This window comes from Bos taurus, chromosome 23 (genome assembly GCF_002263795.3).
Source record: "Bos taurus isolate L1 Dominette 01449 registration number 42190680 breed Hereford chromosome 23, ARS-UCD2.0, whole genome shotgun sequence".
In the NCBI taxonomy this organism is placed as follows: domain Eukaryota; kingdom Metazoa; phylum Chordata; class Mammalia; order Artiodactyla; family Bovidae; genus Bos; species Bos taurus.
The window spans coordinates 524726-550808 of record NC_037350.1 but is presented as its reverse complement, the minus strand read 5'-3'; the positions used below and the strand labels follow the sequence as shown (position 1 = coordinate 550808).

Genomic DNA, 26083 nt, shown 5'->3' with positions numbered 1-26083 from the left:
CGACCCCATGAATTGCAGCATGTCAGGCCTCCTTGTCAATCACCAACTCCTGGAGTCTACCCAAACTCATGTCCATCGAGTCGGTGATGCCATCCAGCCATCTCATCCTCTGCCGTCCCCTTCTCCTCCTGCCCCCAATCCCTCCCAGCATCAGGGTCTTTTCCAATGAGTCAACTCTTCGCATGAGGTAGCCAAAGTATTGGAGCTTCAGCTTCAGCATCAGTCCTTTCAATGAATACCCAAGACTGATCTCCTTTAGGATGGGCTGGTTGGATCTCCTTGCAGTCCAAGGGACTCTCAAGAGTCTTCTCCAACACCATAGTTCAGAAGCATCAGTTCTTTGGTGCTCAGCTTTCTTCACAGACCAACTCGCACATCCATACATGACCACTGGAAAAACCATACCCTTGGCTAGATGGACCTTTGTTGGCAAAGTAATGTCTATGCTTTTCAATATGCTATCTAGGTTGGTTATAACTTTCCTTCCAAGGAGTAAGAATCTTTTAATTTCATGGCTGCAATCACCATCTGCAGTGATTTTGGAGCCCAGAAAAATAAAGTCTGACACTGTTTCCATTGTTTCCCCATCTATTTCCTATGAAGCAATGGGACCAGATGTCATGATCTTAGTTTTCTGAATGTTGAGCTTTAAGCCAACTTTTTCACTCTCCTCTTTCACTTTCATCAAGAGGCTTTTTAGTTCCTCTTCACTTTCTGCCATAAGAGTGATGTAATCTACATATCTGAGTTTATTGATATTTCTCCCAGCAATCTTGATTCCAGCTAGTGCTTCTTCTAGCCCAGCGTTTCTCATGATGTACTCTGCATATAAGTTAAATAAGCAGGGTGACAATATACAGCTTCAACATACTCCTTTTCCTATTTGGAACCAGTCTGTTGTTTCATGTCCAGTTCTAACTATTGCATCCTGACCTGCATATAGGTTTCTCAAGAGCCAGGTCAGGTGGTCTGGTATTCCCATCTCTTTCAGAATTTTCCACAGTTTATTGCAATCCACACAGTCAAAAGCTTTTGCATAGTCAATAAAGCAGGAATAGATGTTTTCTGGAACTCTCTTGGTTTTTCTATGATCCAGGGGATGTTGGCAATGTTATCTCTGGTTTCTCTGCCTTTGCTAAAACCAGCTTGAGCATTGGAAGTTCATGGTTCACGTATTGCTGAAGCCTGATTTGGAGAATTTTGAGCATTACTTTACTAGCGTGTGAGATGAGTGCAATTGTACACCCTTTCTTTAACTATTCTAGGTCTTTGTTAACTGATTCTTTCATTTTCTCCATTCTGTTTTTAAGGTTTTTGATCATGTTTACTATCATTATTCTGAATTATTTTTCAGATAGTTTGCCTATTTCCTCTTCATTTATTTGGTCTTTTGTGTTTCTAGTTTGTTCCTTCATTTGTGTAGTATTTCTCTGCCTTTTTATCATTAAAAAAAAAAATTGTGTTTGAGGTCCCCTTTTCTCAGGCTTTAAGGATGAATTCTTCCTTCCTTTTTATTTCTGGTTTTCTAAGGTTGGTCCAGTTGTTTGTGTAAGCTTTGTATAGGGTGAGCTTCGTGCTCAGTTGTGTGTGTGTGTGTGTGTGTGTGTGTGTATGTGTTTGTTTGTTTGTTTGTTTTTCCTCTGATGGACAAGGCTGAGTGAAGTGGTAATCCTGTCTGCTGATGATTGGGTTTGTATTTTTGTTTTGTTTGTTGTTTAGATGAGGAGTCTTGCACAGGTTGTGTGATACCAGATATTATATTCAAGTGGTTTCCTCTATGTGAGTTCTCACTATTGGAAACTCCTTAGGGTTAGTTCTCTGGTAGTCTGGGGTCTTGCAGTCAGTTCTCCCACTGAAAACGCTCAGGGCTTAGTCTTTTTGTAAGTTCAAAATGAGAATTATTTCAGATTTCTCAGAAAGCTTGTCTGACAGAAAAGGTCCTGAAGTGATGCTCTCATTATATGTTCAGCCAAGAAGCAGGAATCAGCAGCAATCCTTTTTTTTTTTTTTTTTTTTTAATCCTTTGAAATTTAGTGAATCAATTGCTAGTTTGGGAGAGGAGAGTCAAGAAAAATAAAATACAATTAATATTATTTATGGTAACTTTTGAGCTTCTCAGGATGCTCAGCAGATTAACAATCCACCTATAATGCAGGAGACTTAGGTTTGACCCCTGAGTTGGGAAGATTTCTTGGAGCAGAGAATGGCAACCCACTCCAGTATTATTTCTCGGAGAGTCTCATGGACAGAGGAGCCATGTAGGATAAAACCTATAGGTTGCAAAGAGTCAGACATGACTGAGCAAGCATGTGTTAATTTTTCACTGAATTTTACTTCCCTGAAATCCTTGCAAAATGAGCTGGACTTGAATCCCAACTTTGCTGAGGTTACTTAAGTCTTTTAAACTCAATATCCTAATTTGAATTATGTGAATGCTATGCAATGTTATTGAAAGGTTAGAGACAACATGAGTGAAAAACTTTGCACACATGAGTAAAGTCAGAAGCATCTGAACTGAATTGATCAGTCATGTGTAATAACTCAGTTGCAGTGCTCACAAAAATCTTGGGTATGCAGCTCACTCAGAATCAAGGTCAACATAATGCTTAACAACCATTGCTTTAACTTACTCCTGTATGAAGTGGCAAATGATAGCAGAGTGAGGGTAGGACCTATTCCCATGGGAATGAGCCTGTGAAAGAAGCCTCTGTTTTGCTCACTTTCATGGAGAGCAAGTAACCATTTCACCACCTCTCAAAAAGTATCTATAAAATTCTGGTTTTCTTAAAGAACAGTGGCATCGTGGGTTCATTGCCTGCAAATGATTACTTGTCAGACACAAAAGCAATACTTTTCTTCCAGTGGAGTTAATGGCATTTCTATCGCTTCTTTTTGGGGATTTAGTATTTTTCATTTAGCTGATTAAAATGTGCAGCTAATTATGTCAGATTAAAAAAAAATCAAACTCTTAAAATTATTTTGAAGCCTTTAAATGACTTATGCCAGATTTTTACTTTCCATTTGGGGAAAATTTGCTTAGATTATATCCTTCTGTCATCTCCTCAGTAAATGTTAAATCGATGTAAAATGAGTGGATTTGTATTTATAAAAATAACGTTTTTCACAGGAAGAAGAATTAAGAAAAAGTGGGGAAGCCAAGTATGCCCACTTGAGTGATGAACTTCATGTATTAATTGAAGTGTTTGCTCCACCGGGGGAGGCTTATTCACGTATGAGCCATGCTTTGGAAGAGATTAAAAAATTTCTGGTTCCCGTAAGTATTTTTCATTTTCTACAAAGATATTTCTCATCAGTTCCTATTAAAAATGTGCCTTTGATCTTCACTGACTTTCTAGAAAACAAGTTTATGTTGCAGATTAATTATTTGTAGAGTTAATGTGAAAGTGAAAATAAAAAGGCATACAAAAAACACTTAGCACAGGCTCTGGCATATTGCTACCAAGTGGTGATTTGGCAATTGTTTTTCTTCAGCATGTTACATGCGATCCTTCACAGCCATGAAGAGTAAGACAATTAACACTAAAGCTTAAATACATAACTGAAGTTGTATACTTTTCTTTTGTTTCTTAATTACTTGTTGGTTGACATGTATTATTCATAACTTTTAATTAACATAGAAAATATTTCCAGGTATAGTGGAAGGGGAAAGAGACTCAATATGCAATATGTGTAATGACAATGATAGTATTTGGAATGATCATGTACTTTTATGCAATAGTATTCCAGGTGCTGATTCATTGTAAAACATAATGTAAAATAATCAATATTAATAAAACTAAACATTTATTGACATCATGCAAAAGTCAGAAAAATAAAATCATTGCACTGTATGAGAGAAACAGAACATTCAGTGTTCAGAAAACGTAAGCCAGCATATTCAGGGTTGCATTTGAATAGAATTTTCTACTGATTTTCTAAGAAATAGAAGAAGGTTAAATAATGAAGCTTTCCTAAAGGTCAACAATTTAGCATTCCAGGAAGAGGTTGTTTGAACAGAAAGCTTGGCATCAGGCTTGGACCTGGGAATAAAATAATTAGAGAATGCTGAGTAAAGTTTTCTGGATTTGTCCTGGAAGATGTCTTCAGCAGAGAGAAAAAAAGAGTAGCTGAGATTTATCTGTGCAATGGAGAAACACTATAGATTTCTAAACTAAGTAATAAACTCAGAGGAAATGTGGGTAAGATTATTGATTGGCAGTCATTTTGAAAATAGGGAAAACAACAACAACAACAGAATTTCACAACAGAAAAGTACAAAAATATAACCATACAACCTATGTGTATGCCCAGTTTTAAAATTTCTGTCAAGATGAGGTTATAGAATAATCCCATACCACTCTGATTATTCCATAACTTTGTATACACCCAGAATTTCTGCCCAATTTATTATCTGGTACTTATCTGAACATCTTCCTAAATAGATCCTATATTTCTTAAGAATGAGGATGCTATGTCCTCTCTTCCTTTTGTTTTTGAACTAAATGCCTGGTGCTGTTGGGTAAATAGTTTTATTATATTTAGCTCAGACCAGCCCAACCTTTGGTGATCTAAGCAGTATCAAAAAAGACTAGAACTGCCTACATTATTAATTCATTTTGTGACTGTAGACAAGTCAGTTAAATTTCCACAACTTTAGCTTCAGTTCAGTTCAATTGCTCAGTTGTGTCTGATTCTTTGTGACCCCATGGACTATAGCATGCCAGACTTCCCTGTACTTCACCAACTCCTGGAGCTTGCTCAAAATCATGTCCATTGAGTCAGTGATGCCATCCAACAATCTCATCTTCTGTCGTCCCCTTCTCCTCCTGCTTTCAATCTTTTCCAGCATCAGAGTCTTTTCCAAAGAGTCAGTTCTTCACATCAGGTGGCCAAAGTATTGGAGTTTCAGTGACATCAATCCTTCCCATGAATATTCAGGACTGATTTCCTTTAAGACTGACTGTAGCTTATTCATCTTTAAAAAGATGGTAGTAAAATAGGTATTGTGAATACTAAAAATAGCAGATATCGTTATTGTGAACAATAATAATAACAAGCATTGTGAATATTAAGTGGGATAATGCATATGAAAGGACACAGAAAATTATAAAGGATGATATATGTTTTATTATATATTATATATAAGTAAATTTGCATTTTTAATCTATTTTATTATTGTAGTAGAAACTTGGAATGACATTTTAAAGTGAAATATGTAAGATGAAATACTATTTCATTACTACAAGATTTTAGACCTAGTCTGTAGGCTAGGTTGACCCTATTTTGTTATAAATACCAGTGATACATTTCACTTACCTCTTGGACTTCTTGATACTTGTAATCATTTGATTTATTTCTTCTCCACTGAATTATCCTCTGTGAGGGCAGGCCTGGCCACGCCTTTCATACTACCCACATTTAGATTCATACCTGGCACACTAACTGTTTGATAGTCTGATGGAGGGAGTCACTGGAGATGATGCAAGGGGTTAAACAGCTATCTGGGTGAGATTTGGGGAACAGTCAACATGCTGTCCCTAAACAGATCTACATGTGGTTGAAAACCTTCCTTTGATCAGTGTGTTCTGCTCCTGCTTCCTCTCAGTTTTATCTTTGCCCATCCAAATCTTCCTCACTGTACATCCAACATTCCAGGCTTCCTCTTTACTAAGGGCCTTTGACAATTCTTCTCCAAAATATTGACAACAGGTCCCAGCTCACAGGGTAGCACTGCAGGAAATTCTTCCCTCACCATACAATCTAAAGCAGCCTCCCTGTATTTGTACAGCCTTATTATATTGTGTCTGCAACACCGTCTGACACTCAGTTTCTGCAGTTCACTGTCCTGTCACTCCCTGGCCCTCTTCACTTATATATTTTCCTCATAACTTTGTGCCAGGTACATAAGGAAGCACTTAATAAATGTTTTTTATGAATGAAGAAAGCTTTAAAAATATTCTGATATCTCTCAATGTTGAATTAGCAAATTTTACAATCAATGAAGCAATACTATTTGGTAAATGTTGCCCATTTTGCTTTGCTGGTCTCAGCACCAAGCAGAGGATAGCATCTGTTCACTTCACTCAACATCAGAACTGCAAGGAGTGAAAATTATCTGCCAGTTCTTTTTCATTTATCTGGAATCACTTAGTGATTTATGTTTCTTTTGATGTTTATATGAAGGTCCATAGAAATGCTAACATATCAAGATACTAATATTTACAAACATCGCAGGTGAAGAATTATGCCCAGGAAGAGGCAAGCTGAAACAACACAGAAGGCTACTGTCAGATGACGTCCACTGACGTCAGATTCCTCTGTTCATGTTACATAACACTCCTCTAACTTGCAGCATCTTCCCATGGTTAAAACCTTCACCTCTATCTGTGTCACTCAACATCTATATAGCTTGTCCTACAATGGGCCATAATCATCTAAGACTGCCAACTGTAGAACATATAACTCAATATTATTGCTGTGTGGAAAATTTTCAGCTGGATAGTTTCCATTCAGTCTTATCAAAACAAGTACAGTGGCAGATCAATAAAGCATCAATAAATTGAACTCTGCTGATTTTAAATCTCTAATGTGTTGAGAAGGTACTGTATTAAGGACTTCCATATATTAGCTAACTTGTCTTGCAAACAAGGTTAGAAGCATCAAATAAATTATTTGACAAATAATGACAAAAGGGATATAAAACCCTAAACTAATACATATTTCAATATGTGAATGCCCTTCTCCTCACTTTATAAGATATAAAAGGAAACAAGTATTATCATTATTACATTTTGTAACACTCCTTGTAAAAACATTGACTGGTTTGATCTCATTTCAATCCAAGGGACTCTCAAGAGTCTTCTCCAGCACCACAGTTTGAAAGCATCAATTCTTCTGCACTCAGCCTTCTTCATGGCCCAACTCTCAATCTGTTCAGTTCAGTTCATTTCAGTTCAGTCACTCAGTCGTGTTGGACTCTTTGAGACCCCATGAATCACAGCATGCCAGGCCTCCCTGTCCATCACCAACTCCCAGAGTTCACTCAGACTCACATCCATCGAGTCAGCGATGCCATCCAGCCATCTCATCTTCTGTCGCCCCCTTCTCCTCCTGCCCCCAATGCCTCCCAGCCTCAGAGTCTTTTCCAATGAGTCAACTCTTTGCATGAGGTGGCCAAAGTACTGGAGTTTCAGATTTAGCATCATTCCTTCCAAAGAAATCCCAGGGCTGATCTTCAGAATGGACTGGTTGGATCTCCTTGCAGTCCAAGGGACTCTCAAAAGTCTTCTCCAACACCACAGTTCAAAAGCATCAATTCTTCAGTGCTCAGCCTTCTTCACAGTCCAACTCTCACATCCATACATGACCACTGGAAAAATCATAGCCTTGACTAGACAGACCTTTGTTGGCAAAGTAATGTTTCTGCTTTTGAATATGACTACTAAAAACATCACAGCTTTGACTATATGGACCTTTGTTGGCAAAGTGATGTCTCTGCTTTTTAATTTGCTGTCTAGGTTTGCCATAGCTTTATTTCTAAGGAGCAAGTGTCTTGTAATTTCATGGTTGCAGTCACTGTCTACAGTGATTTTGAAGCCCAATAAAAGAAAATCTCATTGTTTTTAACCTCCCCCCCTTCTATTTGTCATGAAGTGATGGGGCAAGATGACATGATCTCTATTTTTTGAATGTTGAGTTTTAAGCCAGCTTTTTCACTCTCCTTTTTCACCTACCTCAAGAGATTCTTTATTCTTCTTCACTTTCTGCCATTAAGGTGGTGTCATCTAAATAACTGAGATTATTGATATTTCTCCTGGAAATCTTGACTCCAGCTTGTGCTTCATCCAGCCTGGCATTTTGCATGATGTACTCTGCATATAAGTTAAATAATCAGGGTGACAACATATAGCCTTGATGTACTTCTTTCCCAATTTTGAACCAGTCAGTTCTTCTGTGTCCAGTTCTAAGTGTTGCATCTTGACCCACAAACAAGATTATCAGGAGGCAGGTAAGGTCTAGTATTCCTATGTCTTTAATAATTTTCCAGTTTATTGTGATCCACAAAGTCAATGGCTTGAGCATAATCAGTGGAGAAAAATTAGATGATTTTCTACGAAATTATCTTGCTTTCCCTATGATCCAATGGATGTTGGCAATTTAATCTCTGTTCCTCTGTCTTTTCCAAATGCAGCTGGTACTCCTGGAAGTTCTTCATTGATGTACTACTGAAGCCTACCTTGAAGGACTTTGTACATTATCTTTCTAGCATGTGAAATGAGCACAACTGTACGATAGTTAGCATTTTCTTCCTTTGGGACTGGAAAGAAAATTGACCTGTTCCCATGCTGTGGACACTGCTGAGTTTTATAAATTTGCTGACATACTGAGTGCAGTATTTTAAAAGCACCATCTTTTAGGATTTTAAATAGCTCAGCCAGAATTCTATCACCTCCACTAGCTTTGTTTGTAGCTATGCTTCCTAAGGCCCATTTGACTTCACACTACAGAATGTCTGGCTCTCAGTGAGTGACCACGCAACTGTGGTTATCTAGGTAATCAAGACCTTTTTTGTATAGTTCTTCCTTGTATTCTTTTTAATTAATTTTATTTTATTTTTGAACTTTACATAATTGTATTAGTTTTGCCAAATATCAAAATGAATCCACCACAGGTATACATGTGTTCCCCATCCTGAACCCTCCTCCCTCCTCCCTCCCCATACCATCCCTCTGGGTCATGCACCAGCCCCAAGCATCCAGTATCGTGCATTGAACCTGGACTGGCATCTCGTTTCATACATGATATTTTACATGTTTCAATGCCATTCTCCCAAATCTTCCCACCCTCTCCCTCTCCCACAGAGTCCATAAGACTGTTCTATACATTAGTGTCTCTTTTGCTGTCTCGTGTACAGGGTTATCATTACCATCTTTCTAAATTCCATATATATGCGTTAGTATACTGTATTGGTGTTTTTCCTTCTGGCTTACTTCACTCTGTATAATAGGCTCCAGTTTCATCCACCTCATTAGAACTGATTCAAATGTATTCTTTTTAATGGCTGAGTAATACTCCATTGTGTATATGTACCACAGCTTTCTTATCCATTCATCTGCTGATGGACATCTAGGTTGCTTCCATGTCCTGGCTATTATAAACAGTGCTGTGATGAACATTGGGGTACACGTGTCTCTTTCCCTTCTGGTTTCCTTAGTGTGTATGTCCAGCAGTGGGATTGCTGGATCATAAGGCAGTTCTATTTCCAGTTTTTTAAGGAATCTCCACACTGTTCTCCATAGTGGCTGTACTAGTTTGCATTCCCACCAACAGTGTAAGAGGGTTCCCTTTTCTCCACACCCTCTCCAGCATTATTATTTGTAGACTTTTGGATCGCAGCCATTCTGACTGGTGTGAAATGGTACCTCATAGTGGTTTTGATTTGCATTTTTCTGATAATGAGTGATGTTGAGCATCTTTTCATGTGTTTGTTAGCCATCTGTATGTCTTCTTTGGAGAAATGTCTATTTAGATCTTTGGCCCATTTTTTGATTGGGTTTTCTTCCTTGTATTCTTGCCATCTCTTCTTAATCTCTTCTGCTTCTGTTAGGTCCTTACAGTTTCTGGCATTTATCATGCCCATCCTTGCATGAAATGTTCCCTTGGTACCTCCAATTTTCTTGAAGAGATGTCTAGTTTTTTCAATTCTATTGTTTTCCTCTATTTCTTTGCATTGTTTATTTAAGAAGGCCTTCTTATCTCTCCTTGCTATTCTCTGGAACTCTGCATTCACTTGAGCATATCTTTACTTTTCCCCCAGCCTTTCCGTTCTGTTTCTTCCTTAGTTAAATATAAATTGCCTGAGACAACCACTTTGCCTTCTTGCATTTCTTTTTCTTTGGGATGGTTTTGGTTACTGCCTCCTCTACAATGTTATGAACCTCTGTCCATAGTTCTTCAGGCACTCTGTATACCAGATCTAATCCCTTAAATTTATGTGTTACCTCCACTGTATAATCATGAGATTTGATTTAGGTCATACCTGAATGGCCTATTGCTGTTCCCTACTTACTTCAATTTAAGCCTGAGTTTTGCAATGATGGGGCTTCCCTTGTGGCTCAGCTGCTAAAGAATCTGCCTACAATGTGAGAGACCTGGATTTGATCGCTGGGTTGGGAAGATCCCCTGGAGAAGAGAAAGGCTACCCACTCCAGTATTCTGGCCTGGAGAATTCACAGAATCAGACAAGACTGAATGACTTTCACTTTCACTTTTGCAATGAGGAGCTCATGATCTGAGCCAGTCAACTCCAGGTCTTTTTTTTTTTTTTTTTCCCCCTGAGTGTATAGATCCTCCATCTTTGGCTGCAAAGAATGCATTCAATCTGCTTTTGCTATCAACCTTTTCATGATTTCCATGGATAGAGTCATCTTTTGTGTTGTTAGAAAAGATTGTTTGCTATAACCAATGTGTTCACTTGACAAAGCTCAGTTACCTTTGCCCTACCTACTTCATTTGGTACTCCAAGAGCAAACTTGCCTGTTAATCCAGGTATCTCTTCCTACTTTTGCATTCTAATCCCCTGTGTGTAAAAGGATATCTTTTTCTTTTTCTTTTTTTTTTGGTATTAGATTTAGGTCTTGTAAGTCATCATAGAACCAGTCAACTTCAGCTTCTTCAACATTAAAGATTGGAGCATAGACTTGGATTACTGTGATGTTGAATGGTTTGCCTTGGGAATGAAGGGTATCCTGTAATTTTGGGGATTGCACCCCGTTCCTGCATTTTGGACTCTTTTGTTGACCATGATGACAATTCCATTTCTTCTAAGGGATACTTGCCCATAGTTATCTATATAATGATAATCTGAATTAAATTTGCTCATTCCTGTCCATTTTAGTTCACTAATTCTTAAGATGTCAATGTTCACTCTTTCCATCTCCTGCTTGACCGTGTCCTATTTACCGTGACTCATGGATGTAACGTTCCAGGTTCCTTTGCAATATTGTTCTTTACAGCATCAGACTTTACTTTTACCACCGGACATGTGCATAGCTGAGGTAATTTCCCCTTTGGCTCAGGCACTTCATTTTTTCTGGAGTGATTAGTAATTGCCCTCTGCTCTTCCCCAGTAGCATTTGGATACTTTCTGACCTGATCAGGCTCATCTTCCAGTGTCATATCTTTTTGCATTTTCATATTGTTAATTGAGTTTTCGAGGCAAGAATACTGGAGGGTTTACCTTTCCTTCCTCCAGTGGACAATGTGTTGTCAGAAATCTTCACTATACCCATCTGTCTTGGGTGGCCCTGCATGGCATAGCTTATAACTTCATTGACTTGTGCAAGCCCTTTCACCACAACAAGGCTGTTAACCATGAAGGGGAGATTTTCATGCACTGAAAAAAGATTTATAGCATTTGGGTAGATTATAAACATAAGAATATTTAGAAATAGATCTAGTATAATAGAAATATATATACAAATTCATACTATAATTTGAAAAAGTAATAATTTGAAAAAGTAAAAATTTGGTCAAAGTTAATATATATGGAAACATATATATATATATATATATATATATATATATATATATATATGGAAAACCCATCAGCTAGCTAAAGCAATATTGATATATATTAAGACCATGAGTTGGGCCATGGCAGGTATGTTTTGTCTGACTGACAGAGAAGGAACAACATCCTGCAAGCAAGAGAATGATGGGGAATGGAGTAAAACAATAACATTCAATGCAGAGGGGAAAGAGAACTCACAACCTGGATGTCATTTTTCATTGTCATGGTGGTTGTTAAAATGTAATCAAGTATCCACAGATTTCTATCTTCCAAACCAATGAATTCCCTTTTGTTTCCCATTATTAACCATGCTCTATTAGTAATGGACCTCCACTCTTCCCCAATAGCATATTGGACACCTTCTGACCTGTGGGGCACATCTTCCAGTGTCATATCTTTTTGCCTTTCCCTACATGAAAGTTATGACCAACCTAGATAGCATATTCAAAAGCAGAGACATTACTTTGCCAACAAAGGTTTGTCTAGTCAAGGCTATGGTTTGTCCTGTGCTCATGTATGGATGTGAGAGTTGGACTGTGAAGAAGGCTGAGCGCTGAAGAATTGATGCTTTTGAACTGTGAACTGTGGTGTTGGAGAAGACTCTTGAGAGTCCCTTGGACTGCAAGGAGATCCAACCAGTCCAGTCTGAAGGAGATCAGTCCTGGGATTTCTTTGAGAGGAATGATGCTGAAGCTGAAACTCCAGTACTTTGGCCACCTCATGCGAAGATTTGACTCATTGGAAAAGACTCTGATGCTGGAAGGGATTGGGGGCAGAAGGAGAAGGGGACGACAGAGGATGAGATGGCTGGATGGCATAACTGACTCGATGGACGTGAGTCTGAGTGAACTCCAGGAGTTGGTGATGGACAGGGAGGCCTGACGTGCTGTGATTCATGGGGTCGCAAAGAGTCGGACATGACTGAGTGACTGATCTGATCTGATCTGATCTGACATGAAATTAAAAGATGCTTGCTTCTTGGAAGAAAAGCTATGACAAATCTAGACAGCATGTTAAAAAGAAGAGACATTAATTTGCTGACAAGGGTCCATATAGTCAAAGCTATGGTTTTTCAGTAGTCACATATGGATATGTGAGTTAAACCATAAAGAAGGCCGAGGATTGAAGAATTGATATTTTCAAACTGTGGTGTTGGAGAAGACTGTTGAGAGTCCCTTGGACTGTAAGGAGATTAAACCAGTAAATCCTAAAGGAAATCAGTCATGAATATTCATTTGAAGGACTGATGCTGAAGCTGAAACTCCAGTGTTTTGGCCACCTGATGCAAAGACCAGACTCTTTGGAAAATACTCTGATGCTGGGAAAGATTGAAAGTAGGAGGAGAAGGAGACGACAGAAGATGAGATGTTTGGATGGCATCACCAACTCAATGGACATGTATCTGAGCAAGCTCTAGGAGATGGTGAAGGACAGGAAAGTCTGGCATTCTGCAGTCCATGGGGTCACAAAGAGTTGAACACGACTGAGCAACTTAAAAACAACAACTGTTCATGGGTTGTCATTGCAAAAATAATACAGTGATTTGCCATTCTCTCCTCCAGTGGACCACGTTTTGTCAGAACTCTTCTCTATGTATGACCTGGATGATCCTGCACATCATGGCTCAGAGATTCACTGAATTATGCAAGTCCCTTCACCACAAAAAGACTGTGATGCTTTAAGGGAGCAACACTCCAGTTGTGGATGTGTCTGGTGTTGAAAGTAAAGTCCAATGCTGTAAAGAATAATATTGCATAGGAACCTGGTAATTTAGGTCCATAAATCAAGTTGGATGTACTTAAGCAGGAAATGGTAACAGTGATCAATGACATCTTAGAAATTAGTGAACTAAAATCGATGGGGAATGAGAAAATTTAATTCAGATGACCATTATGCTACTTTAAGAATCCCTTAGAATAAATGAAATTACCTTCATGGTCAACAGAAGAGTCCAAAATACAGTATTTGGTGCAGTCTCAAAAACAACAGAATGCCCTTGGTTCCTTTCCAAGGCAAACCATTCAGCATCACAGTAACCCAAGTCTATTGACTCAACCACTATTTCTGAAGAAGTTAAAGTTGACTGGTTCAATGAAGACTTACAAGACCTTCTAAATCTAATACCAGAAAAAATGTCCTTTTAATCGCAGGGAATTAGAATGCAAAAGTAGAAAGAGATACCTGGATGAACAGGCAAGTTTGGTCTTGAAATATGAAATGAAGCAAGACAAAGGTAACAGTTTTGTCAAGAGAACACATTGGTCATAGGAAACAACCTTTTCTAGCAACACAAGAGATGACTATATCCATGGAAATCACCAAAATGTCAGTACCAAAAGCAGATTGAGTATATTATTGGCAGCCAAAGATGGAAATTTCTATCCACTCACCAGATCAAGACATGGAGTTGACTGTGGCTCAGATCTTGAGCTCCTCATTGCAAAATTCAGATTAAATTGACAAAAGTAAGAAAACCACTAGGCCATTCAGGTATGACCTAAATCAAATCCCTAATGACTATACACTGGAGGTGACAAATAGATTCAAGAAATCAAATCTGGTAGACAGAGTGCCTGAAGAACTATGCATGGAAGTTCGAAACATTGTACAGGAGGCAGGGACTAAAACCATCCCAAAGAAATGCAAGAAGTCAAAGTAGTTGTCTCATCGTCTTTACAAAAAGCTGAGAAAATGAGAGAAGTGAAAGTCAAGGGAGAAAGGGAAAGGTATACACAAGTGAATGCAGAGTTCCAGAGGAGAGATAAGAAGGCCTTCTTAAATGAACAATGCAAATAAATGGAGGAAAACAATAGAATGGTAAAAACTAGATATCTCTTCAAGAAAATTGGAGATATCAAGGGAACTTTTTTATGCAAAAATGGACATAATAAAGAACAAAAGTGTTATGGACCTAACAGAAGCAGAAGAAATTAAGAAGAGATAGCAAGAATGAACACTGGAACTATTCAAAAAATTTCTTAATGACCCAGATAACCATGATGATGTGGTCACTCACTTAGAGCCCGACATGCTGGAGTACAAAGTCAAGTGGGCCTTAGAAAATATTACTAGGAACCGAGGTAGTGGAGGTGATGGAAATCCAGCTGAGCTATTGAAAATCCTAAAAGATGATGCTGTTAAAGTACTGCACACGATATATAAGCAAATTTGGAAAATTCACCAGTGGCCACAGGACTGGAAAGCCTCAGTTTTCATTCTAATCCCAAGTTAGGGCAATGCCAAGAGTGTTAAAACTTCTATGCAACTTTACTCATTTCACAGACTAGTAGGTTTATACTCAAAATCTTTCAAGTTAGCTTTCAGCAGTATACAAACTGAGAACTTCTAGAGGTACAAGCTGGGTTTTGAAAAGGCAGAGGAATCAGAGGTCAAATTGACACCATTCATTAGTTCATAAGAAAGCATCAATCAGTTCAGTTCAGTACAGTCGCTCATTCATGTCTGATTCTTTTTGATTCCATGGACTTCAGCACGCCAGGCCCCCCTATCCATTACCAACTCCCAGAGTTAGCCCAAACTCCTGTCCATTGAGTCGATGATGCCATCCAACCATCTCATCCTCTGTCGTCCCCTTCTCCTCCCACCTTCAATCTTTCCCAGCATCAGAGTCTTTTCAAATGAGTCAGTTCTTCACATCAGGTGGCCAAAGTATTGGAATGTCAGCTTCAACATCAGTCCTTCCAATGAACACTCAGGATTGATCTTCTTTAAGATGGACTGGTTGGATCTCTTTGCAGTCCAAGGGACTCTCAAAAATCTTCTCCAACACCACAGTTCAAAAGCATCAATCCTTTGGCGCTCAGCTTTCTTCACAGTCCAACTCTCACATCCATACATGACTACTGGAAAAACCATAGCATGGGAGTCCAGAAAAACATCTACTTCTGCTTCATCGACTACACTAAAGACTACATGGTGACTGTTGGACCACCACAGACTGGAAAATTCTTAAAGAAATTAGAATACCAGACCATCTCACCTGAGAAACCTATATGCCATCAAGAAGCAACAGTTAGAACCAGACATGGAACAATGCACTGGTTCAGAATTTGGAAAGGAACATGACAAGGCTGTATATTGCCACCCTACTTATTTAATTCATATACAGAGTACATCATGTGAAATGTCAGGCTGGATGAATCACAATCTGGAATCAAGTTTGCCAAGAGAAATATCAACAACCTCAGATATGCAAATGATACCATTCTAATGGCAGAAAGTGAAGAGGAACTAAACAGCCTCTTAAGAGGAAAGAGAAAAAGCTGGCTTAAATATCAACATTAAAATAAGCTAAGACCATGACCTCCAGCACCATCACCAGCTGAGCCACAAGGGAAGCCCAAGAATACTGGAGTGGGTAGCCTATCCCTTCTCCAGTGGACCTTCCTGACCCAGGAATCGAACCAGGGACTCTGCAGACAGATTCTTTACCAATTGAGCTATAAGAGAAGCCCCCCCCCCCCCAGCCCCATCCCTTCATAGAAAATAGTAGGGGGAAAAGTGGAAGCCGTGACAGCTTTCCTTTCCTTGGTCTCCAAAATTATTGTCGATGGTGACTGCAGCCATGAAAACGAAAGACACTTGCTCCTTGGAAGCAAAGCTATGACAAACTTAGACAACATATTAAAAAGTATAGACATCACTTTGTCCACACAGGTCCATACAGGTCAAACTGTGGTCTTTTCAGTGCTCACATATGGATTGAAAGTTGGGTCATTAAGAAGCCTGAGTGCCAAAAAATGGATGCTTTCAAACTGTGGTGCTGGAGAAGACTCTTGAGAGTTCCTTGGTCTGCAAAGAGATCAAACCAGTCCGTCCTAAAGGGAATCAGTCCTGAATATTCATTGGAAAGACTGATGCTGAAGCTGAAGCTCCAAAACTTTGGCCACCTAATGGGAAGAGCTGACACATTGGAAAAGACCCTGATGCTGTAAAAGATTGAAGGCAAAAGTAGAAGGGGGCACCAAAGGATGAGATTGTTAGATTCCATCACTGACTCAATGAACATGAATTTGAGCAAACCTCTGGAGATAGTGAAGTACAGAGGAGTCTGGCATACTGCAGTCCATGGGGTTACAAACTTTGGATACACTTAGCAACTGAACAACATCCACCATAATCTAATAGTGTAGTAGCTAAGAGCCTAAATGAAAAGCCATGCATTTGTGTAGTTATTACTTGAGCAGAAATGTTTCCTGTGTTGCTATAGCACTATGATCATATTCTGATTATATTTGGAAACATTTATCATCATCTAATATCGAGTACTTCTTGTTATGTGAAAAATTGTAATAGATAATACAGGCCAATTATTTTAAAAGAATTCAAACGATTACTTTTTCTTAAAATGAAGTAATAATAACAATAGTATAATCAATAATAAGATGGTTTATTATTAACAATACATATGACATTATTATTCTTAATATTACTATTAACACCCAAGACTACTTTAGCATATTTATTGATTGACATAACCTTAAAAACAGATGGAATCATCCATAGATTCTTTCAGTGTGATTTTTCTACCAACCTTAATACAAGTGTTGTCTCAGGCCTCTCTATTACAGATAATCAAATGTTCACTTCATGCATCTAAGATCAGGATGTGATCATCTGCTTTCTATCTTAAGAAAAAAGTTATCAGTAATTATATATGGTCTCATTTGATGCCAGGCCTCCAAGTTCTCTAAGGCTACTGCTTTCATGAGCAGTGATTTCTTTTTAGATGCTCAGCATGATTCTCCCCTTTATATGAGTACCTTGATTTCATGTTGATGAGCTACTTCTCCTGCATTAAGTGATATTATAATCAAAAGAACTGCCTTTCCAATTCCATATTTAGTCATTAACATGAAGGCTTAGCAGCATTTCTAATGAGTTATGTATGTTTTTACAGACTGCAGTTTCTAAGGATATAGGTTTGATCTCTAAGGGGAAAATCACCTATTAATTTTATGTAATTTTAGTATTAAGGAAAGTCTTAGAAGATGAAATAGAAGTTGTGTATTTTATCTGAAACTTTACTGAATGCTAATCATGCACTGGAGAGTGAAAAAGTTGGCTTAAAGCTCAACATTCAGAAAATGAAGATCATGGCATCCGGTCCCATCACTTCATGGGAAATTATTTTTTGGGGCTCCAAAATTACTGCAGATGGTGACTGCAGCCATGAAATTAAAAGACACTTAACTCCTTGGAAGAAAAGTTATGACCCACCTAGATAGCATATTCAAAACAAGAGACATTACTTTGCCAACAAAGGTTCGTCTAGTCAAGGCTATGGTTTTTCTTGTGGTCATGTATGGATGTGAGAGTTGGACTGTGAAGAAGGCTGAGTGCCGAAGAATTGATGCTTTTGAACTGTGGTGTTGGAGAAGACTCTTGAGAGTCCCTTGGACTGCAAGGAGATCCAACCAGTCCATTCTGAAGGAGATCAGTCCTGGGATTTCTTTGGAAGGGATGATACTAAAGCTGAAATTCCAGTACTTTGGCCACCTCATGCAAAGAGTTGACACATTGGAAAAGATTCTGATGCTGGGAGGGATTGGGGGCAGGAGGAGAAAGGGATGACAGAGGATGAGATGGCTGGATGGCATCACTGACTCGATGGACGTGAGTCTGGGTGAACTCCGGGAGTTGGTGATGGACAGGGAGGCCTGGTGTGCTGTGATTCATGGGGTCGCAAAGAGTCGGACACGACTGAGTGACTGAACTGAACTGACTGAATCATGCACTTGTGCTTAGCTGCATAATAAACACATGCCAACAACAGTCCATGCAAATACTGTTATTGATGAAAAAAAAAGACTCATGATTATTGAAGGAATTTATCCAAAGAAAGGAAACAAGTCAGAAAAGTGCCTCAATAATCAGAAGCTGTTAAATAAATATATATAAATTTTAACTAAATAATTTAAATAAATAAAATAAATGACATTAATTAATGAAAAGTAAAAGTTAATTTAAGTAACATAAGTGGTATTGTCTAATGCAAGACAGTTTGTTTAAATTCCAGGAATATTTCTAAGCATCAAATGTATGCCAAGCATGATTCTAGGAATTTGTGTTACATTGTACACTCCCCTTCTAGAATTTAAGAGCTAGAAAATGTTTTCAAGACTTAAAAGGTGAACATTATGGAGAAATATTTAAGAGAGTATTGGAAATGGCAGGCCAGGTTGGAGAATGAAGACAGTATGAACAATAGTGATGATCGACCAGGCAACAGTGATCAAACAGAAAGTATTATTTCTAGAGCCAAAAAAATTGATCGTTGACAAAGATTATTGCTATACAGACAATGGTAAATTATTCCCTGAGACAGAGAGCGAAAAGAGAGAAGGATGTGGGGGACAAAGAAAGAGATTGCTTTGATCAGCTTCTTGAATGTTGATGACCCATAAATTTCATGTTGACAAAATATATTGTCATGCAACAAGAAAAACTTATAGAGAATATCATATTTTTAAAATGAGTATTTTTGCAAAATTACGTATTTCTGAAATGTGTCTTCAACTTTTGTTCTTGCAATTAGTTCTTACTTTTTACAGAGTTTATTTTGCCATTCCACAAGATACAATGTAAGCTTATTTTTTAATATATATATATTATTGAATTTAGTTGATTTACAATGTTTCAAGTGCACAGCAAGGTGATTCAGTTATACAAATACACATATATAATTTTGAAATTATTTTCCATCATAGGTTACTATAAGATATTGACTATAGTGCCCTATGCTATACAATAAACCTTTGTTGCTTGTTGCATATCTATTTTTTAATTATAAACTTAGCATTCTTTTCATACTAAGTCAAACAAGTGGAACCAAAATGTCATAAACTTTTTAGTGAGGCAAAAATTTGTAAGTTTTCTAAAACACATATAAACATATATATATATATATATATATATATATATATTTATACAAAAGCTTTTCTACTAGACTTGATAACAGATTGAGAAAGAACATTAAAAAAAAGAGAGATAGAGAAATTGGAGAACATATACTAAATGAAATTGGAGCACTGATATGAAATAGAAAAAGTAAAACAAACTAGATAAAAGATCATCATATAGTTCAGTTGTTTTTAAACATGACTACTCACTAGAAACATCTGGGGCTCTCAAGCAAAAAAGGAATATCTGAACATTTGTATTTTTCAAAAACTGTCAAGATAATTCTTTTGTGAATCTGGATTTTAAAAAGTGATTACAGGTTTTCCTATTAGATGCTAATTTTGGTGATACAAAATTCTATTATTTTTCTGTTGACCAATCATGATACAATGGTACTAAGTGAGTAATAGTTACATACAATAGTAAAAGATGTTTATCAGGTCTCACAATCAATAGATAGACAAAAAAGAAAAGATAATTACAATTGCAAGTCATAATGAGAACATGATTAACTTAACAATACAAAATAATTACACACAATTTGGGGCTTCAAGCAGAGTAATGTGATAAGTGAAAGTGCATATATGCATGTGTTTTCATCCACCCAACTAGAATATGTCTTTTGGTTGGTGCATTTAATCTATTTACATTTAAGGTAAATACTGATAGATATGATCCTATTACTACTTTATTAATTGTTTTGGGGTTTATTTTCTGTAGGTCTTTTCCTTCTCTTGTGTTTCATGCCTAGAGAAATTCCTTTAGCATTTGTCATAAATCTGGTTTGGTAGTACAGAATTCTCTTAACTTTTGCTTGTCTGGAAAGCTTTTGACTTCCCCATTAAATCTGAAGGAGAGTCTTGCTGAGTGGTATTCCCAGTTGTAGCTTCTTCCCTTTTATCACTTTAAATATATCATGCCATTCTCTTCTGGCTTATTTCTGTTGAGAAGTCAGCTGATAGCCTGAAGGGAGTTCCCTTGTGTATTATTTGTAATTTTTCCCTTGTTGTTTTTAATACTTTTCTGTCTTTAATTCTTGTCAGTTTGATTACTATGTCAGTCTTTGTGTATTCCTCCTTGGATTTTTCCTTCCTAGGACTCTCTGTGCTTCCTGGACTTCATTAACTATTTCCATTCCCATGTTCAGGAATTTTTCAGCTATTATCTCTTCAAATATTTTCTTAGGTCCTTTCTCTCTCTCTTCTCCTTCTCAGACCCCTATAATGCAAATGTTGGTGTGTTTAATGTTATCCCAGCAGTCTCTTAGGCTGTCTTCATTTCTTTTTATTCTTTTTTCTATATTCTGTTCTGCAGCAGTGATTTCCACTATTCTGTCCTCCAGGTCATTTATCCATTCTTCTGCCTCATTTATTCATCTTTTGATTCCTTCTAGTGTATCATTCATCTTTGTTTGTTTTTTAGTTCTTCTAGGTCTTTTGTAAATATTTCTTGCCTCTTCTCAATCTTTGCCTCCATTCTTCCCCCAAGATCCTATATCATCATCACTATCATTATTCTGAATTCTTTTTCTGGAAGGTTGCCTATCTCCCTTCATTTATTTGTTTTTCTGGGATTTTAATTTGTCCCTTCATCTGGGACATAACTTTCTGTTTTTTTCATTATGATTAAGATTCTGTAATATGGTTTTTGTTTAAGCTGCTGTAAGACTGTGCTTCTTCTTGCTTCTTCTGTCTGTCCTTTCATGGATAGGCTAAGAAACTTGTGTAAGCTTGATGGGAGGGACTGTCAGTGAGAAAAACTGGGTCTTGCTCTGGTGGGCAGGGTCTTGTTCAGTAAGGCTTTAATCCAATTATCTGCTGATGGGTGTGGTTGTACTCCCTCCCTGGTAGTTGTTTTACCTGAGGCGACCCAGCCTTGGGTTCTACAGGTTCTATTGGTAGGCTGACCTTCCGGTGCCCTCATCCCTGAGGGCAAGCCCTCAGGGTGGTGAGCCCTGTGGTGAGCCCCGGCTGACCCACATCTCCACAGGAGGCCCTCCAACATTCGCAGGTAGTTTTGCTTCAGTCTCCTATGGGGTCACTGATCCTCTTCTCTGGTTCTTGGTGCCTGCAAAATTTTGTTTGTGCTCTCCAAGACTGGAGTGTCTGTATCCCCTAGTCCTCTGCAAGTGCTAGTCAAATCCCACTGGCCCTCAAGGCCAGATTCCCTGGGGATTCCCAGTCTCTTTGTTGGATCTCCAGTCTAGGAAGACTGACATGGGGTTAAGAACCTTCACAATACTGCAAGAACTTCTTTGACATTATTGTTCTCCAGTCTGTGGATCACCCACCCAATGGGTATAGAATTTGATTTTATCATGATTGAGCCCCTTCTACTGTCTCACTGTGGCTTCTTCTTTGCCTTTGGATGTGAGGTGTTTGTTTGTTTGTTTTGTTTTTGTGGGATCCAGCATCCAATAGTACTCAGTGATTGTTCAACAGCTAGTTGCAATGTTGTTGCTCTCACAGGAGGAGATGAGTGCATATCCTTCTACTCTGCCATCTTGAATTGGAAGTCTGTAAGCTTATTTTTAATTGCTCTTCCTTAAAGAACTGCTGTCATTTTGCTGTTCTGAAGCTTCTTTTAGCAAGCTAAAATGGAAAAGGTTTGATTCCTCCAAAGAGTATTTAACCTAGATATCTAGGGAAATCGAAAGAATCCCCATTTCTCCAAGAAATGTATATTTTATCTCATCTCTATTTCTTGCTTTTAGTTCCTTTCTCTTCCTTCTCTATTCTATCTTTCTATGGAGTTTGTGTAAGGACCCATATACAATTCCTTAAAATACAAGTGTAAACATCTTACTAGTACTCAGGAATAGTACAAAGTGGACTTGGTTTTATTTTTCTATTGTTTCAAAACGTTCAGTTCAGTCACTCAGTCGTGTCTGACTCTGTGATCCCGTGAATCACAGCACACCAGGCCTCCCTGTCCATCACCAACTCCCAGAGTTCACTCAAATTCATGTCCATCTAGTTGGTGATGCCATTCAGCCATCTCATCCTCTGTCGTTCCCTTCTTCTCCTGCCCCCAATTCCTCCCAGCATCAGGGTCTCTTACAATGAGTCAACTCTACACATGAGGTGGCCAAAGTACTGGAGTTTCAGCTTTAGCATCAGTGCTTCCAATGAACACCCATAACTGATCTCCTTTAGAATGAACTGGTTGGATCTCCTTGCAGTCCAAGGGACTCTCAGGAGTCTTCTCCAACACCACAGTTCAAAAGCATCAATTCTTTGGTGCTCAGCCTTCTTTACAGTCCAACTCTCACATCCATACATGACCGCTGGAAAAAACATAGCCTTGACTAGATGGACCTTTTTTGGCAAAGTAATGTCTCTGCTTTTTAATATGATATCTAGGTTGGTCATAACTTTGCTTCCAAGGAGTAAGGGTCTTTTAATCTCATGGCTGCAATCACCATCTGCAGTGATTTTGGAGCCCCCCAAAATGAAGTCAGCCATTGTTTCCACTTTTCCCCCATCTATTTCCCATGAAGTGATGGGACCAGATGCCATGATCTTTGTTTTCTGAATGTTGAGCTTTAAGCCAACTTTTTCACTCTCCTCTTTCACTTTCATCAAGAGGCTTTTGAGTTCCTCTTCACTTTCTGCCATAAGGGTGGTGTCATCTGCATATCTGAGGTTACTGATATTTCTCCCGGCAATCTTGATTCCAGCTTGTGATTCTTTCAGCCCAGCGTTTCTTGTGATGTACTCTGCATATAAGTTAAATAAGCAGGGTGACAATATACAGCCTTGATATACTCCTTTTCCTATTTGGAACAAGTCTGTTGTTCCATGCCCAGTTCTAACTGTTGCTTCCTGACCTGCATATAAGGTTTCTCAAGAGGCAGGTCAGTATCTTTCTTCCTTATTTATTCCCAACAGTTTGAACAAATTACATAGCTTTATTCTCATTATCATTGTTAAAGAGTCTCTTAATTTACATAATGTAAGTTTTAAGTCTATATACTTTCAATTTATGATTTAAAATCCAATTCAAACTCCCCTTGTCCTCAAATCTATGAAATCTATGGCCCAGAGCAGAGCAGTGGTGAAGGAGGGTGGGTTTCTCATTCAGCTCTGACCACTACCTCCATCTCAAAGGAAGAGCAGTGAGTGACCCTGAAGAGATATCTTAGTTCCATGACCAGGAATTGAACCTTGGTATCCTGGATGAAAACGAGGAATCCTAGGCATCACACTGCCAAGGGCTAAAGGCTAGAAGCAAAGTCCCTGGCCCTTTCCCCTGTTTGAAAGCAAGAATATTTCAAGAAGGCAAACGCTGTAAAAGCAGGTACAAATTTATTATTACAGACACTGCACAATGTTTGAGAGTGCACACAGAGAAACAGGTTGTTTATTTAAGGCAGAAGCAAGGCAGAAATACACACCCAAAACGGAGTGTGGACATCCTGAGGGAGGAGTGCAATAAGGCAAAAACTAAGCAGAGATACACACCCAGAAAGAAAGGGTTGGGATGTCTTCTCTAAGTCAGAAGCCAGAAGCCAGGCAGAGATACACACCCGGAGAGGAGTGCTAACATCCTGAATGAGGAGCAGCACCATAAAGAGGGATGTAAATCACTTACAGAGGACAGCACTTCTGGGTATTCTTTTGCCTTTAGCCAATTCTCTTGTTTCTTTCTTCACACCTGACTGGTCCATGGGCCCTTACCAAGATGTGTGTACAACTTTTTTCTAAGATGGACCCCACTGCAGAAGCAGTGGGTACTTGTCTGCACTTATTATGAGGTAGGGCCCCTTCCGTTTTTGACCCCGAGGAAACCTTCCTGGGCACGTGCAGACAAGGAAATCTTTCTTGACCTCAGGAGTGGGCACCTTATCTCTTTGATTTAGCTGAGCTCACCTTTTGCCAGGAGTTTTGTCCTTGGAGTGTCTGGGTGAGAACACAGCTTGAATTTTACTCCACTTAACAAACTACAGGTGTCTGGCCCAAAGACCCATTATCTCCTACCTCATCTCCACCAGCAGGGTTTGGTGCTCCTGGAGCTTTGTGGGTGGTCTTGGCAGGTGGGGCAGGAGATATCAGGAAATTGGAGAAAGATGGACTATAAATCTCAACTTGGGGAGTTTTGTTTGTTGGAGTCATCCTTCACGTACTATCCTCTGATGGACTATTTGGATGATGGGTTTTGAAACTGTTGCTGATCATCAAATACTGGCTGCAGAATTGTTGCTGGTCATCAAAGAACTCATCATCCTCTCAGTCCAGTGAACTGGGGGAGGGAGTCACCTTCTCAAAACAGTGTTCCCCTTCTTTCAGTACCTCTTGCTACAGGTCTCCTTCCTCCTGCAGGTGAGCTTGTCCATCCTAAGTACCTGTAAGGTTATTATACCTGAACCTGGGGCTGAAGGGTTCACCAGAATCTAGCAGATCCAGTCCTGTCCTCATCCATCCACCAGCCACTGCTGAGCTTTGCCCACTGACAGGATTAGGTCTTTGTTTCGGGAGAATGCTCTACCTATTTTTTGTATATTTTCTCTGAAATATTTTCCTCTTTTCTTCTTTGGTTACTCCTACTACTTTTGGCAAGTCTCCTGGTTCTTCTTTTCAAATTGTCTTTTCCTAATGATTTCTATCTTCTTATCGTTTTAGTCATGAGTGTTAAAGATACAGTATCCATGGTCTTCTAAGCCACATGTTCAGGTGAAGAGTTTAGTTGTTTTGTTGTATTTATTCAGAAAATATTCATTATAACTACATTGTCTTAAGTGGTTCTTCTGTTCTGCTGTTTATTTCTATCATCTCCAGCAGTTTTATTTCACTGTGTAGGTTTTCTTTGTATCTTGATGTAGGTTGCTAAGGCAATGGCACCCGACTCCAGTACTCTTGCCTGGAAAATCCCATGGACAGAGGAGCCTGGTAGGCTGCAGTCCATGGGGTTGCTGGGAGTCGGACACGACTGAGCGACTTGACTTTCACTTTTCACTTTCATGCATTGGAGAAGGAAATGGCAACCCACTCCAGTGTTCTTGCCTGGAGAATCCCAAGGACGGGGGAGCCTGGTGGGCTGCCGTCTATGGGGTCACACAGAGTCGGACACGACTGAAGCGACTTAGCAGTAGCAGCAGTCCCCCAAAAGTGTTAGAAAGTGAAATAGTCTCCCCAACATGGACCAAAAATGTCTAACTAAGCAGGCCACCAAAAATGTGGTAAGAACCTAAAATAAATCTCCTTCTCCAGTCTCCCATCACCCTCACAGACTTGAAGGCTCACCCATTCTGGTCCTTCTTGGCCTCCCCACTAGGTTGAATAGGCAGATTCCAGTAGGTCTGTGGCAGCTTTCCACTTGGATGAAGTATATATCTGTGCAAACCAAACTGTTTCCCAAATATCTACTCCAGCATGACCATTCTGGATTTTTCAACACCAGGTTTCATGTACTTACTCAGCCCATGGGTGATATGGCCAGTCCAGTCAATTCTGTCAGCTGAGTCTCTCAGAGAGCTCAAGGCCTGACATGCACATGAGCTTCTCAGGATCTTAGCCACTATTTCCCCCAAAACATGCTGCTGCTTTAGAACTGGTAAAGAAAGAGAAGAAACCTGAATTTAGGTCACCA

At 38.9% G+C, this 26083-nt stretch overlaps 1 protein-coding gene across 8 annotated transcripts in view; it reads left to right on the top strand.

Annotated features, from left to right (window-relative positions):
- The window catches only part of KHDRBS2 (KH RNA binding domain containing, signal transduction associated 2), a 773215-nt gene that overhangs the window by 410437 nt on the left and 336695 nt on the right, over positions 1–26083 (top strand). For all 8 annotated transcript variants that reach the window (XM_059880504.1, XM_024983848.2, XM_059880501.1 and 5 more), the window contains exon 4: positions 3128–3274. In XM_059880504.1, the coding sequence (XP_059736487.1) occupies positions 3128–3274 (147 nt within the window). The remainder of the gene's footprint in view (positions 1–3127; positions 3275–26083) is intronic.